General features: G+C 38.7%; 1 protein-coding gene across 4 annotated transcripts in view; it reads left to right on the top strand.

Moving 5' to 3' along the window:
* The first annotated feature begins 7,572 nt into the window (after positions 1–7,572).
* slc35d1b (solute carrier family 35 member D1b) overlaps positions 7,573–15,155 on the top strand; it is a 29,657-nt gene continuing 22,074 nt past the window's right edge. Inside the window, exons 1-5 of one of the 4 annotated variants that reach the window (XM_042756252.1) lie at positions 7,573–7,606; positions 10,085–10,171; positions 10,264–10,331; positions 10,452–10,523; positions 10,607–10,675. In XM_042756252.1, coding sequence (XP_042612186.1) covers positions 10,085–10,171; positions 10,264–10,331; positions 10,452–10,523; positions 10,607–10,675 — 296 coding nt within the window. In that variant the 5' untranslated portion in view covers positions 7,573–7,606. Of the gene's footprint in view, positions 7,607–9,672; positions 9,825–9,920; positions 10,172–10,263; positions 10,332–10,451; positions 10,524–10,606; positions 10,676–15,155 lie in introns of those variants that run through there. The other 3 variants (XM_042756254.1, XM_042756251.1, XM_042756253.1) reach the window with 3 other exon arrangements.

The following is a 15,155-nucleotide window of genomic DNA, read 5'->3' on the forward strand; positions in this document are numbered from 1 at the left end:
ACCCATAGCTGCGCGGTTTCCAAGAGGTTCCCCGATAAAAAATTGCAACCCGGGTTAAAATATAAGTTTTTTTTGTCATGGTTGCCCTGGTAATATTCACATTTTAGGGGCTAAAATATCACGTTATTGGTATTGGGGTCGCTTCAACCCCCGGACACATGAAAAACAACCGCAGACTTGGCAACACTGGTTTGACATTTACTACACAGAGCCGTATTCACTGACATATCTACACAAATCGATTTTAAAATCGCAGGCGATTCTTCTTTGTCGATTTTGAAAACGATTTTGTTTAGCTTGTCGGTGGACTACGGCTCTGTGTAGTAAATGCCGCTCCACCTGAACCAGTGTTACCAAGTCTGCGGTTGTTTTTTCATGTCCGCGATGGTTTTTCATTGAACCATGTTCAATACCAATAACGTGATATTTAGCCCCCTACAAAATGTGAATATTACCAGGGCAACCCTGCCAAAAACGCATATTTTAACCCCGGGATGCAATTTTATCGGGGAACCTCCTGGAAACGTCACGATTGGGCTAGTTTTGGGACTAGTTTTGAGAAGCAACTGGGCAGGATTTGTGTTGTGAAAACCTGGCAACCCCTGATCTTAACGCACGTGCTGGAGATATACTATTAATCACAGGATCGTCTTTACTGAAGAGAGTGCGCATGAAAATCGTATTCGATTTTTTGCACAGCCCTATATTTCTCCATATCTCTCTTTCTGGAACAAAAAGGAATAATAACAGAAATGATATTGCCTTGCCCTAGGGGAGACGTACCTGGCAGTAACTCTATAGCACAGTCATAGGGAACGAATCCTGAAACGCAGAAACAGAAACAGCACAAACAGGCAAGACACAGACATGGGACTCATGACATTTACTGCTCCACTCCAAACAATCCAACATCAATCTTAGGGTTGTGTTTTGATGAGCCAGGGGTGTCCTAAAACAATGGGTGCGAGGGGGGAGTCCAGAATGTAGAAGGAAGTAGTTTCCGTGTGGTTTGCCAGATACAATGAGTGTAATGGGTCCAGTGGTGAATGAAATGTTAGGTAGAGCTTGGCCGTTAAGGCGTGAATAGCAAATGGTGCGGGTGAGAGGTAACAGGGGAACCTGAATCTTGTGGTGCAAATGTGTAGTCCATGAAGTTACCTACTTCCCCGGAGTCCAAAAGTGCTCGACAGTTGTGAGTGTTGGCTGACCATCTTAGTCTTACCTCGGAGGAGCGTAGATGTTGATGAGGTCTTTCTTAGCGGAGAGATCCCACCCGACAGTAGACCTCAGATTTACTGCCGGGCTTGCCCCTTTTACCGGGCAGTCATAAGCGAAATGTCCTGCAGTTCCACAGTAAGGCAAAGGCCCTGGGATCTCCGCCTTTCCTTCTCCTCCTCCCGGGAAAGCCAGCTCGCCCGACCTGCATGGGTTCGTGATCGTAGACGGGGCTGACCGCGTCCCGGCCGCTGAATCGCTGGGTTCGTGATCGTCCAGAGAACCGAGGCGGGTAACCTCAGACTTTGGACTCGAGAGTCAGTCGGGAATCCACGTGAAGTGCCAGTTTCAATCAACCCATTGAGTGTAGTAGGTAAGTCCAGAGCGTAAATCTCTCTCAGGACGCGGTCAGCCAGCCCATGCAGGAACATATCCCACTGCGCCTCCTCGTTCCACTGACACTCTGCTGCCGCCAAAGTCCGGAACTCGATAGAGTAATCAGATACAGATCTTCCGCCCTTGTTTGGGTCCGCGAGGATCCGTGCCCGCTTCTCTTCCCGCGACCGCGTGGTCCAACACCCTTCTCATCTCGGCGGCAAGTGTCTGGAACGAGGCACAGCATGGATCTTGGTTCTCCCACACCGCTGTTCCCCATAGCGCTGCCCTCCCAGTCAGTAGCGTGAGTACAAATGCCACCTTGCTCTGTTCAGTGGCAAAGGTCCTGGGCTGCAGAGAAAAATGCATAGAACAAACGTGTAGGAATGCTCTTGCAATAGTTAGGCTCACCGTTGTATAACTCGGGACCGGTAGCGGGGGGGCTCCGACTGGAATGCTCTGTGGTGCTACGGGGGAGCGGCCGTGTGGGTAGCGCCAGTGGGAGCTCGTAGATGTTGTATTTGCTGGGTGAGCTCGGACACCTGCACCACAAGAACTTGAATAGCCCGACCCGGGGCGACTCAGTCAGTTCCTCTCCTGGGCATCCATAGCCGTGAAATACTGGACTTGATGAATTTCTCCAGAGGAGAAGAGGCTCCGCTTGCTGCTTTGCCATCGTTTGGGTCAGACATCGGTTTCTGTCATAATACAAGAGCGGAAGCAATAATGCAAGTAACCCTTTTATTTAGGAGTGAAGGGACACAAAGTAGTACTGGAGCTCGGGGGGCCTGGTGGTGCAGGGACTAGATGTCAGCGTGCTGGTGAAGACAGGTGACGGTGAATATCCAGACGAAGAAGGGACAAAACACCACAGGACACCGAACAGGGAACTCGAATCTGGAACAGGACTGGAAACGTCGCACACTACGACACAACCTGAGGACATCCAAACAACGATCTGACAAGAGAGAGGAGAGTGCGGGTGAGTCTATATAGCTGAGTGAATTGCAGGCAGCAGCTGGTGCGGTGAATGAGAGTCAGCCTGGCGTGCTGATCAGACCGACACGAGCGGTCCTGCCCACTCTCACACTCTACACACACAGACCCAACAAGTTACACAGGACACGAAGAACTCAGTGATTCATGACCGGGACAGTACGAACATCCGACAGTGAACGACATGGATATGCCCATTATGGCAGTCAGTACGGGGCGTATGCGTAAAACGTGACCACCAGCGTTACTGCGCATGCATTTTATAGGCATACCTTACATCACTTGGCACTTTGCGCATGCAAAGTGTAAGTACATACGTGGACGTACATATGTGACGTCACCAGCGCGCTACAGTCTGCGCGAGGGAGTACTCTTGAGTGAAGGTGATACAACGTGAGAACGCAATGAAGCGCGTTCAAACATACATACAAGCAAACGTATAAAAGAGAAGGACTTGCTGCGTTACATAAATATAGATTTGCTATTGTTATGAATATGAGAGAATGGTTCTGTCCTATAAATCCACATTTTTTTTTTACATTTTATCGCAGATAATTTGTTTTTGACAAATTTCACGTCATTAGACGTATAATTAAGATACTATAAAGATCTTAAGCCAATTGTTTTAAAAAATAGTTTATGTTATTTTATTGCTATATTAATGTAACCATCTATGCCCTGAACCGAGCCAATTCATTGCCAGAAGTGGCCCGAACTCTATACAGCCAGACTCGGGTCTGATTACGGGTGAAAAACAGGGAATAGGGCCAGTGCTTTACAGGCGCATTACAAAACACATGCGCGAGAAAGCGAGCTGCGGGCCACACTCGTACCTGGATAAAACTCGCCGATGCCGATTCTGAGCCGAGGGCCAGCCCCGAGTTTGGGCGATTACTACATGCTGTCGGGATTGGGACTGGTCACACTCATAAGTTTCTGTTCCCATCACTTCTAAAATGACGGGAGGCATTCCAATAATCGTGTTTTTAAAGAATGTATTTGTTCAACATTATGAAATAACACAATAACACATTACAAGAACATTGTTATGAGAACATCAGTCAAGTAAAAATAACACCATAAAGACGTTACAAGAACGTTGTTATGAGAACGTTTTCCCTCAAACATTAGAAACATCAGTCAGTTAACAATAACATCATATAGACGTTACACGAACGTTGTTATGAGAACGTTTTCGACATCAACATTAGAACGTCAGTCAATTAAAAATAACATCATAAGACGTTATTACAAGAACTTTGTTATGAGACACGTTTTCGCTAACATTATGAGAACATCAGTCAATTAAAAATAACATCATAAAGACGTTAACAAGAACGTTGTTATGAGAAACATTTTCACTCAACATTATGAGAACATCAGTCAATTAAAAATAACATCATAAAGACTCCACAAGAACGTTGTTATGAGAATGTTTTTTCCCCTCACGTTTACGACAATGTATTTAACTATGAAAACATTACTAAGACTGACTTCCAGAAACATGATTATGTCAGTTCCTGATTATGTCAGGAACGTTTTTTTTCGAATATTAACATAACGTTTACATAAACGTTAGTGAAGTTATTGGAACATTCCCTGTTAGCTGGGGTCATACGATGCAATTTCAATGTTTCTTTCTCTTTGGAGTGTTACAAGCTCTTGGTGCAATAAAGAAGATCTGTAAAGTGGAAAGACTAAAGTCTCAAATCCAAAGACATATTCTTTATAAAAGTTAAGAGTCAACCACGCCTACCTAAAATGGCTCATTCTGACACGCCCCCACATGTCTAGGTACGATGTGGGAAGATTTGGATAAAACCGCACAACAAAGGAATACAGAAAAAAGTTTTGCACAGATTAAAGTTGCAAAAGAATTATAAAGAACCAATAGGTATCACTTTCTAATAAGACCTCATTAGTTAAAGGTTGACTGTATGGTAGGATTGACACCGAGTGGTTGAACTAGGTATTGCAGTTCAAATTCAAAATATTGGAGAGGGCTTTTTCACCCGGCCCCTCCTCCTCAGACTTGAGCACATGCAGGTTGCCAGATTGACGGCACAAACAGGAATGAGTGCACTTGACAATGAATGCAATGAAGTACGCTGTGTTTTCCACCAACTGGCAACCCAGGGTTCCGAAATACAATTGGGTAAAACTGGCGGGTTTCACAAACCAAAACAAGCTTGACATTCCGGCCTGGAATGTACATTTTCAAAGGAGAAAACTGATGGTAGGATTGTTTTTTCAGATAAACAAGTATGGTTAACTTGGCATGTTTCTTAAATATCTGCAAAACATATGATGGTATATTTTAATGCTTTAGTTGAGTCCAAAATCTTAAATACCGGCACCTTTAACCTTAGTTAATGCAATTACACACATTCACGATGAGCAATAGCTACATTTGCTACAGGGAAGTTATGAGCAATCTTAGTCTTAGTTTCATGTTAGCTCATTAAAAAAACACACTTGCAACTTTTGATTTTATCGACGTGTTATTAAATATTGGAATATCTAAGATTAATGAATATTCTGAAGATTTTTTCATTGGCAGTTTATGTTACTAATAATTAACTAATGTTAACCATGAAGCCCTGATGTAAAGTGTGTGACTGAACAATGCAAGAATCAAAACACTTTCAACAATACCTAGGGCATGTTCAGAGTCCAGATTAAAATGTAAAAAGTTTGAAATAAATAGCCTATTAAGTCTAAAATATTTAAGTATTTGGTGCTGTGATGAATATTTAAATTATTTAAACACGTTTCACAACAGAAAGTAGTGCAGCTGCTTGTTTATATGGTTTTTCTGGGGTAACGGCTGCATTTCTGCAGTTTAGCGCCATCTGCTGAGTGAAAGTGCGCTTTTTAATCCAGAGCATCTCTCATGCTCTGCCACCTGCTTCTCATGGGTGCTCGTTTACTTCAGAGGACACACAAGTCTTTTATCCAGCATACAGCGATGTTGTGCACTTTGACCAGTTGATGGGAAAAGTATTTTTAAAATGCATTTAAAATTCTGAATAATTTGAAATATATAATTTATTCACGGTATTTAGAATTGCCCACGATAACAATATTGTGCATATTTATTACCGTGATATATCGCATTACCGAATACCGCCACATGTCTAATGTACGTTTACATATTTAAAGGATTTTGTCACTGATGATTCAAACGCGAGTTTTGAGCAGTGTAGAGTAGCGCTTGTTTGTCATTTCTCAGATCACAAATGCAGAGATGGTTTTATGTTTACGCGGTGCGATGCATGCAAAACGCATAAAAAGACAGTATAGGTCAGCAGTTCTCAATTCCAGTCCTCACGACCCCCTGCTCTGCACATTTTGTATGTTTCTCTTATCGCTTCAGACGTTTGTTCTATTCAAACGTAAGTGCCCTGCGAAGTGGACATCACAGGATATTCCGCCATGATTCCAGGTCGAAGCTAACGTATTTGTACCATTCAGAGTGCAATGAAGTGTGCGAGATGTGAATTTCAATTGTATTTATTTACATAGGTATATAAGTGTGCGAGTTGTGAATTTGTGTTGTATTTGTTTAGATAGGTTTATAGACTGAATGTAAGGGGCGTTACATTTCCATCAGGCGCTTGAGGTATTTGTCCAGTCCCAACGCACTGGATAGCCGACCAATCACAGAACACCTCGCTTTTCAGAACGATGAGCTTTGTAAAAATCGACGCGTTTTAGAAAGGCAGGGCATAGAGGAGAAACAATAATGTACAATATGTGGAAAATAATGGTTTTTAAAACTTAAACCGCATAAACCCTTTTCATTACACCAAATACACAAAATAATGTTCTTTTTAGAAACAGCATATGACCCCTTTAATTCTGAATTTGGGGTACGGCAGAGGCATGTTACAGGTTATAATATAATCCAAAAATCATGGCAACAAATTATTTTTTAAGCAGTTGAAGATGACTTTCACAGTCATTTGATCAAACTTAACTCATATTTAACCATTACTTGTCATTGTAGTCTTAGGCTACTTTTTTCAATGAATTTTTAATGAATATACAAATTAATAATAAAATGAATATTATTATTATTTTATTATTACATATTGTTCATTCATTTATATTTAACACCGTGGGCTACACTCCAGGGGGTGCTGCAGTAACTGCTGTTCCATTTGCAGAATTACCAGATTTGCGTCCTCCGTCCTCGGGAGTTCGCACTTCCAAGTTTAACTTGGGAACTCCGAACTATACCGAGGACGACCAAGTCCGAACTTTGATTCTTGGTATTGAGAAATGCGCAGTCTCTGAATTGGGACACAGTTTGTCCGTTTAAAACTTCTGTAACGGGAACGATTTTTTATACAGAAAAGTGATTGGACCTATTTACCAGAAAACCGCATGCATGTTGGTAGACATGGCGGATATACGAAAACGTCCCTGTGTGAGTTCCACTGAGAATAACCTAAAAGATAATATTTCCCGAGAAGGCGGCACTGGCACATCTGCATTTTTATTATTTGCTGCAGCTTTCTATGGGCTCTCTTCTTTCCTTATTGTTGTCGTTAACAAGAGTGTTCTCACTAATTACAGGTAATCGCATTAATATCACCATATTCATTTATGTTTTATGTCAGCTTATTCATACAATAGTGCTTTCATTACCAGGTGTTGAGTATGGTGACACTCAATAGATCTGACCACTTAAACTTTTATAGTTTGTCTTTTTACTCTTATTGACCTTTGCTATGACTTAAAGTGTTCAAATAGCTCTCAGCACATGTACAAACACGTAAATAGGTGTTAGCTACTTCTAATGTAATCTCTCGTATTATCTTTTAAACAGATATGTTAGTTGCATATGAAGACATTCATACGTTGAATTAATTATTATTATTATTAATAATAATAATCTATTTTGTATAAATGGGCGCTATTTACGTAAGATTAATGTGTTTATTATTTTACGCACTTATAAACTGTGTTTCCCCCTCAGATTCCCCGTCCTCTTTAGCAGTGGGGAATTGGACAAGTAAGAAAGTTATTATTTTATACATACATGTATATGTATATATATTATATATATATATATATATATATATATATATATATATATATATATATATATATATATATATATATATATATATATATTTATATATATATATATATACATATACTAGTTCTGTGTGTCTTAACTGTGAATCTCACGACTCCTAGACCCATTAAGATTTTTTTTGCATGGACATTTTCGTAGATACGTAATATTATTAGCAAAAATGAGGTCCTAATTTAGTTTTTTTTTATTTTGGGGAGAATATATATCCGCTTATATATCCACTATATATATAGGCCTATAGCCAGTTTCCATATAAAAATGATGATTAAATATTGATCTGAGTTGAAATTATTTTAATTATTTTGAAACTTCTTTTGAGGTAGTTCATTAAAACAAAGCTTTACTGGTTTGTAGTTTTTCTGAGCAAAATTCTTTTTTATCCTATATATTATATTTATATATATATATATTGAATATATCTAATATATATATATATATATATATATATGTGTGTGTGTGTGGGTGTGTGTGTGTGTGTTTTGTGTGTATGTGTATATATATATATATATATATGTGTGTGTGTGTGTGTGTGGTATATAATATATATATATATATATATTATATATTAGGGCTGTGCAAAAAATCGATTGGATTTTCATGCGCATCTCATCAGTAAAGACGCCCCTCCTGTAATTAGTAGTATATCTCCAGCACGTGCGTTAAGATCAGGGTTGCCAGGTTTTCACAGCACAATCCTGCCCAGTTGCTTCTCAAAAACTAGTCCAAAACTAGCCCAATCGCGCGTTTCCAGAGGTTCCCCTATAAAAAATTGCATCGCAAGGTTAAAATATATTTTTTTGGCAGGGTTGCCTGGGTAAAATTCGCATTTTTAGAGGGGCTAAATATCACGTTATATGGTACTGGGGTCGCTTCAAAACCCGCGGACATGAAAAACAACCGCAGACTTGGCAACACTGGTTCAGGTGGAGCGGCCCTTTACTACCACAGAGCCGTAGTCCACCGACAAGCTACACAAAATCGCTTTCAAAATCGACAAAGAATTGCCTGCGATTTTAAAATCTATTTTGTGTAGATTGTCAGTGAATTACGGCTCTGTGTAGTAAATGCCAACTAGTGTTGCCAAGTCTGTGGTTGTTTTTCATGTTCGCGGGTTGAAGTGACCCCAATACCAATAACATAATATTTAGCCCCAAAAAATGTGAATATTACCAAGGGAACCCTGCCAAAAACGTGTATTTTTATCACCGGAACGAAACGCGATTGGACTAGTTTTTGAGAAGAAATTGGGCAGGTTTTGTTTTGACAACCTGGCAATCCTGATCTGAACGCACGTGCTGGAGATCTACTACTAATCACAGGAGCGCCTTTACTGAGGAGATGCACATGAAAATCGCATTCGATTTTTTTGCACAGCCCTAGTATATATATAGGTTTCATGAGCATTAGTTTTATTGGCTTGCTCGATATTCATCTAAAAAGAATGATAGCTTTCAGGTTCAGGACATAGCTTTCACAAACCCTTAGATTTATTAGCATTTAGACCTATGGGTTTGGAGGAAATAATGTCAATGCCCATTATTATTGACTAGAGGCTGGGGGGTGGGGGGGGCATTTATGCAACATTTATGCAAATCCTGAAAGTCTGTTAAGCAGGAGTGGCTATAATATTAACAGCCCAGTTTGTTTGGTGTTTCAGTCTTTATGATTATGACGGCATACAAAAAGCATGGCAAGACTTCATCAGTAAGGAAGAATAGTGGGCGAAAATAGAAAGTGAATGATAATGACTGTTGAAACACTAAGAAGGACTGTCCAAAAAATACAGAACTGCTGCAGCAAGGTGACAGCAAAAACCACAGTATTCACTTTGAAAACCCTGTTTCTTCAGAAACCGACAATAGAGAACTCCACAAAGCCAAAATTCATGAAAAAACTGCTAAAACTGTAATCACAGACCTCAATGTGAAACAAAATGATGCCATTTTTCATAAAACTTATTGTAGCACAAAGATGAACTTCAACATATGCCCTAGCCAGCTCAATCCCTTGATATTCAAATTGAATATTATCAAACCACTGTGGGCAGTTTTGGAGAGAAAAGTAAGAAGCAGATGCTCTCCTCCAACATCTAAGAAGTAACTGGCAGATGTTCTGTGGACAACATTCCACTGTAAAGCTATTCAAAATTTGTATGAATATATGCTAAGAAGGTTGGAAGCTGTATTAAATGCAGATGGTGGTAAACACTTTATTTCTTATTTTCCAGGTGTTCACTTTATTTTGTCCATCCCCTTAAAATACAGAATGCATGTTTGGAGTTTTAAAGGCTGTGGCATCAAGCAATTTTCTTAATTAAACAGATATTTGAAATACTGTACATTTAGCTCTAGGATTCCAGCAGCTGATGAAGGATCTTTATGTTGTTTTCAGATGTTTGCAACGGTTGTTGTGCTGCAAGGAGCAAAATCATTACATGTTGTAGATTTCCCAGATTTTGATAAGCATGTACCTCATAAGGTAGGTACAGCCTGTGCACACTCAAGGCTGAACTATGCTTCAGTTTTCATGTAAATGCACTAAGTTCAGTATTCTCAATATTTACTCCGTAGGTATGGCCACTCCCTTTAATATATGTGGGAAATCAGTTAACAGGTCTGTTTGGAACAAAACAACTAAAGTATGTAATATGCTGATTTGATTTTTTATTTTTATTTATTTATTTGTAAACTTTAATACATGGTTGTTTTTATATAATGAATGTACAATAATATAACATGCTGTATGAACTCTTTTGCAGTCTGCCAATGTTTACTGTGCTCAGAAGATTCTCCATTTTATTCACAATGCTGTTTGAGGGTTACCTCCTAAAGTATGTCTAGTGTACTCAGTGTTTGCAGTTGAATCAGTTTGGGGTTTATGGGATTTGAGACTTAGTTTTTGTTTGTTTTGTAGAAAGGAGTTTTCATGGACCATAAAGGCAACCATATTCACCATGATCCTGGGAGCTTTTATTGCTGCAAGGTAAGCTTGAAAATTGTCATTCCTTTTTAAGTTTTAATTCCTAGGCCTCAAAGAAAACAGTTTATTTTCTGGTAATTGTAACTCTGTGTTTTATAAGGCCTAGCCAGCTTATTACTTCACAACGTTGTGCTAATATTGTATTTAAGCTTATGATTATGTTGTCTCATCTCAGCTCAGACCTTCAGACTATTTAGACTTGTTGCTATTTGTTTTCTAACTGATTGGACTTAAGGTTTAAAAAAAAGGTTAAACTTAACTTAAGGTAAAAAAAAAAAAAAAAGAAAAGAAAAAATATTTGTGTTGGGCTTTAAAGCGTTGTAAAGCGGAGATTCTCTGCTTTTCGGAGATATCTAATTTGTCTTATTTAGATATTCAGAGGCGCCATTTTGACAAAATTGATTCGTCAGAAGAAACCAATGTATTTCGTTCCTCTGAGCCAAACAGGAACAATTGTTGATGCTTAGTCCCACCCCTGTGCCCAGATTGGTTCAAACGGTCCCATATTCAACCAATAAACATAGGTTTTGGTCTTTTGAACCACTATTTAGGATTTTTCACTTGAAAGTTTAACAAACGCAAAGTGAAAGTAAAGTCTGTTGAGCGTGCATGAAAACAAACACAAAATAACACATTTGCATGAGAGAACTCCCTGAAAAAGCCCAGAAAAACACACCACTGAGTACTTTGACATAATACAAACCAAAAACAAGGATGAAACAGCGGTACATATCATTGAAAGCACTGGAATTTATGTCTTTGTGTTGCTAATCGATGTCCCGGTAAAATCGATTCTGTTTATTATAATTAGGGCCCGAGCACCACGGTGCAAGGACCCTCTTGGAATTGCTCCGTTAATTAGGGCCCGAGCACTGCGGTGCGAGGAACCTCTTGCAATTGCTCCGTTTATTATTAGGGCCCGAGCACCACGGTGCGAGGACCTTCTTGGAATCCCTCCATTTATTATTATTAGGTTCCGAGCCAATGGGCGCAGGGCCCTTTTGTTTCCCTAAGGATTATTATTATATGATTTTCTTAGGATTATTCTTATTATTAGGGGCCAAGCGCCGAAGGTGCGTAGGCACCTGTTAAAAACGTTGCCGTTATTAGGGGCCAAGCACCAAAGGTGCTTAGGCACCTATTGTATCCGTTAGGATTCTTTTTATTAGGGGCCAAGCACCGAAGGTGCTTAGGCACCTATTGTAATCGTTAGAATTAGGGGCCAAGCACTGAAGGTGCTTAGGCACCTATTGTAATCATTAGAATTCTTTTTATTAGGGGCCAAGCACCGAAGGTGCGTAGGCACCTATTGAAATTGTTGGCGTTATTATTCCTCTTTCTTCTTCTTCTTCCGTTTCTTCCGCCACAAGTCTATGGCAGCCACATGACAGTCCCAACATTAACCCTCTGAAGTCGATTAACTCGTATACGCGTTTTGGGGTATTTTCTCCTGATAACCCCAAAAAGAACTTAAATTACACTTTCAGTTTTGATCGTACAGATAAGAGCAATACATCAATCGAATCTGTAAAGGGTCCTCTTTTTTTGTATACAGACATAATAACAACAAAACTTTGTGCACTTATAAAATAAAGATACCAAACAAGGAGTGCTGTCTGCAGCCTTTGTCTGCGGTTATCTTCATTTACAAACGCGTCATTAAAATGAACTGTAACTCAGTGAATACTCAACGAAGAGACATGAGAGAGATATCTATAGAAAGTCTGACATGTCTACTTTTAAACTAAACAAGTGCTGCCAAAAACAAATATTCTGTGATAAAGTAATCCATATGAAAACAACGCGATGTCCGTTTTTCACGTCTCCCTTCATTATCTTCTAATGTGACCACGCCCCCGCGCTGAACACGCTTTTGAGATGATAATGTTTCACTTGAAGCGCGCGGCTTGAATACGCCCACACAACAGAAGACAACGCAGCGAGACTGTTCAAGTTTTTTTTTATTTTACTGTTTACTTCACGATGAGAGGAATAAGACATAATTCACCCCAAAAAGATGTGATGTGGTTGAGGATTTGAGATTTGGATTTCCTCAAAAAAAAAGAATGAAGCACTTTATTCAGCAGAGATCATAAACATGAGTAAGTCTCTTTTTATTTATTTATATACTTGTACTAGTTTTCACATAACGATATACAATACTATACCATTCAAAAGCTTGATGTAAATAATATAAATGTACCAATAAATGTAACTGTAACAAATTTAACAAACAATGCTGTTCTCTCAATTTATCCCCCCTAAAAAACCTGAAAAAAAATATTCTCAGCTCTTTTCAACATTAATAATAATAATAATAATAATAATAATAATAATAATAATAATAATAATAATGATAATAATAACAATAAATGTTTTTTTTTTTTTTTTTGTAGAAAATAAGATTGTTAAAAGGATTTCTGAAGGATTGTGTGACTGAAGTAATGATGCAAAAAATTCAGTTTGAAAGTCAGCTTTGATTGTTCCTAATAAACTGTTTAACTGCACTCACTAGTGAATATTAAATTATGTTGTGGGATAATTAAATAAATTCTAAATAAACTACAAACATAAAATATACATTTATTTTGTCCTCACATTCTTTCTTGTAACTCATCCATCCCTCTCAGTGACACAGCTGACTGAATGGGTCATTATGCAGCTCATTATGCAGGCCTTTGTCTTCTCAGGTGTGAATTCATGATAGTTGACGCCTACTCGCATATGACTTTTACCAACAAAAAGTGTCTTAGAAAATTTAAATCAATATATTGTTTTCTGTGAGTAAACAAGATGATTTTCACATCATTTAGAAAAAAAAAATTCTAGGCTATAAGCTCCAGTTCTCAAAAGTCCCGGGAACCAATGTTCTGCATGTGTTTAATTGCCTTATTCAAGTGATTTAACATTTTTAGTTTTTCACTAACCACGCATAACATTTTTTTTTCTCAAAAACACAATCATGTAAATACATGCTGCTCACATATTATTATAGCCCAGTTTGTGCTGATTACAGTGAGATTAGACTTTAGCCATTTAGATATTTATAAGAAACTGAAAAAAGCACAAATGTCAGGGCATGACGAAACTTCTCCAGGCCCCAACAATACCCTTAGACTCCAGAGGGTTAAATATAGCAAATTTGAAGTCTCTAACTCCAACTCTCTAGCGCCACCACTTGTCCAAAGTTTCAATATTTTTATGCTAATAACTTTTGAACCATAAGCCAGAAAATGAAAATTCAAAAATCGCATGGTTTAGTTTTTTTCGCTATTTTCAATTGTTTGAAAAATCTACTTTTTCGAACTCGTCCTAGATGGTTAGTCCGATTTTCACAAAAATTGGCTCAGATCATCTTCAGACAATGCTGGCAAAAAGTTATGGAATTCAAGTTGATTCGTCCAAGCGTTCTCGAATGACACGTGAACTAATTTGATGAAAGCACACAAAAGTGCATGTGAGGCTATATCTCGGCAACGGTTTGCCATATTGAGACCAAACTTAGTGTGTGTCATAATAACCATGACCTGAGAATACCTGCAATGTTTCGACGCAGCGCCACCTAGTGGTCAGGAGATATGAAAAATGCATATTTTTGCTTATAACTTCTGAATGGATTGGCCAAAAATCACACAACTGGTCTCTTTAGATTCAGTGAGTCATGTCAAGTCGAATGATATCCAAATTTCCCATGTCAGCCATTTTAGGCATCGGCCATTTTGAATTATGTTCTAAAATGCTGTATTTTACAAACGCATTAGCAAATCTTTACAAAAATAATTACAAAAATCTTCGGCTCCATGCCCTGATGGTACTCAAAAAGTTTGGGAGCAGCGCAACCTTATGGCAAAGGTAATGATAAAAATATCTAAAAAATGCTAATATTTTTTGCTTACATTAGCCTATTGTAATGTAACTGATGTTGATAGATTCGATCATGCCAACAACATCAATACAAATTTTGCCATAATTGACTGAACTTCCTGTGCGCCATTTTGATTCATGTTGAAAACATACTTTTTCGAACTCCTCCCAGACCATTAGACCGATTTCCATCAAATTTGGCTCGAATCATCTTCAGACCCCACTGGCAAAAAGTTATGGATTTCGTGTCGATATACAAAAAAGGTTCTCATTTAGCGCATCAACGAATTTGCTGGAAAGATGCCAAAATGCTGAGGCTGTATCTCTCCAAAGCTTTGACATATTTACACCAAACTTTGTATGTGCCATTGTCACATCACACTGACCATGCCACATAAATTTGGTAATGTTTTCATGTTAAAGCATGCTATTAATGCAGTGAAGCAGAATATTACTGTAACTCGTGCATACAATGTCCAATCTGCCTCAAACATGTGAAGTTTGAGGCAGATTGGACATTGTATGCACGAGTTACATGCATACAATGTCTTGAAGACATCCACATGCTCATATTTAGTTATAGTTATAGCGCCACCTACTGGCAACTAGGCATGGGCCG

The sequence above is a fragment of the Cyprinus carpio genome, unplaced genomic scaffold (assembly GCF_018340385.1).
Source record: "Cyprinus carpio isolate SPL01 unplaced genomic scaffold, ASM1834038v1 S000006823, whole genome shotgun sequence".
In the NCBI taxonomy this organism is placed as follows: domain Eukaryota; kingdom Metazoa; phylum Chordata; class Actinopteri; order Cypriniformes; family Cyprinidae; genus Cyprinus; species Cyprinus carpio.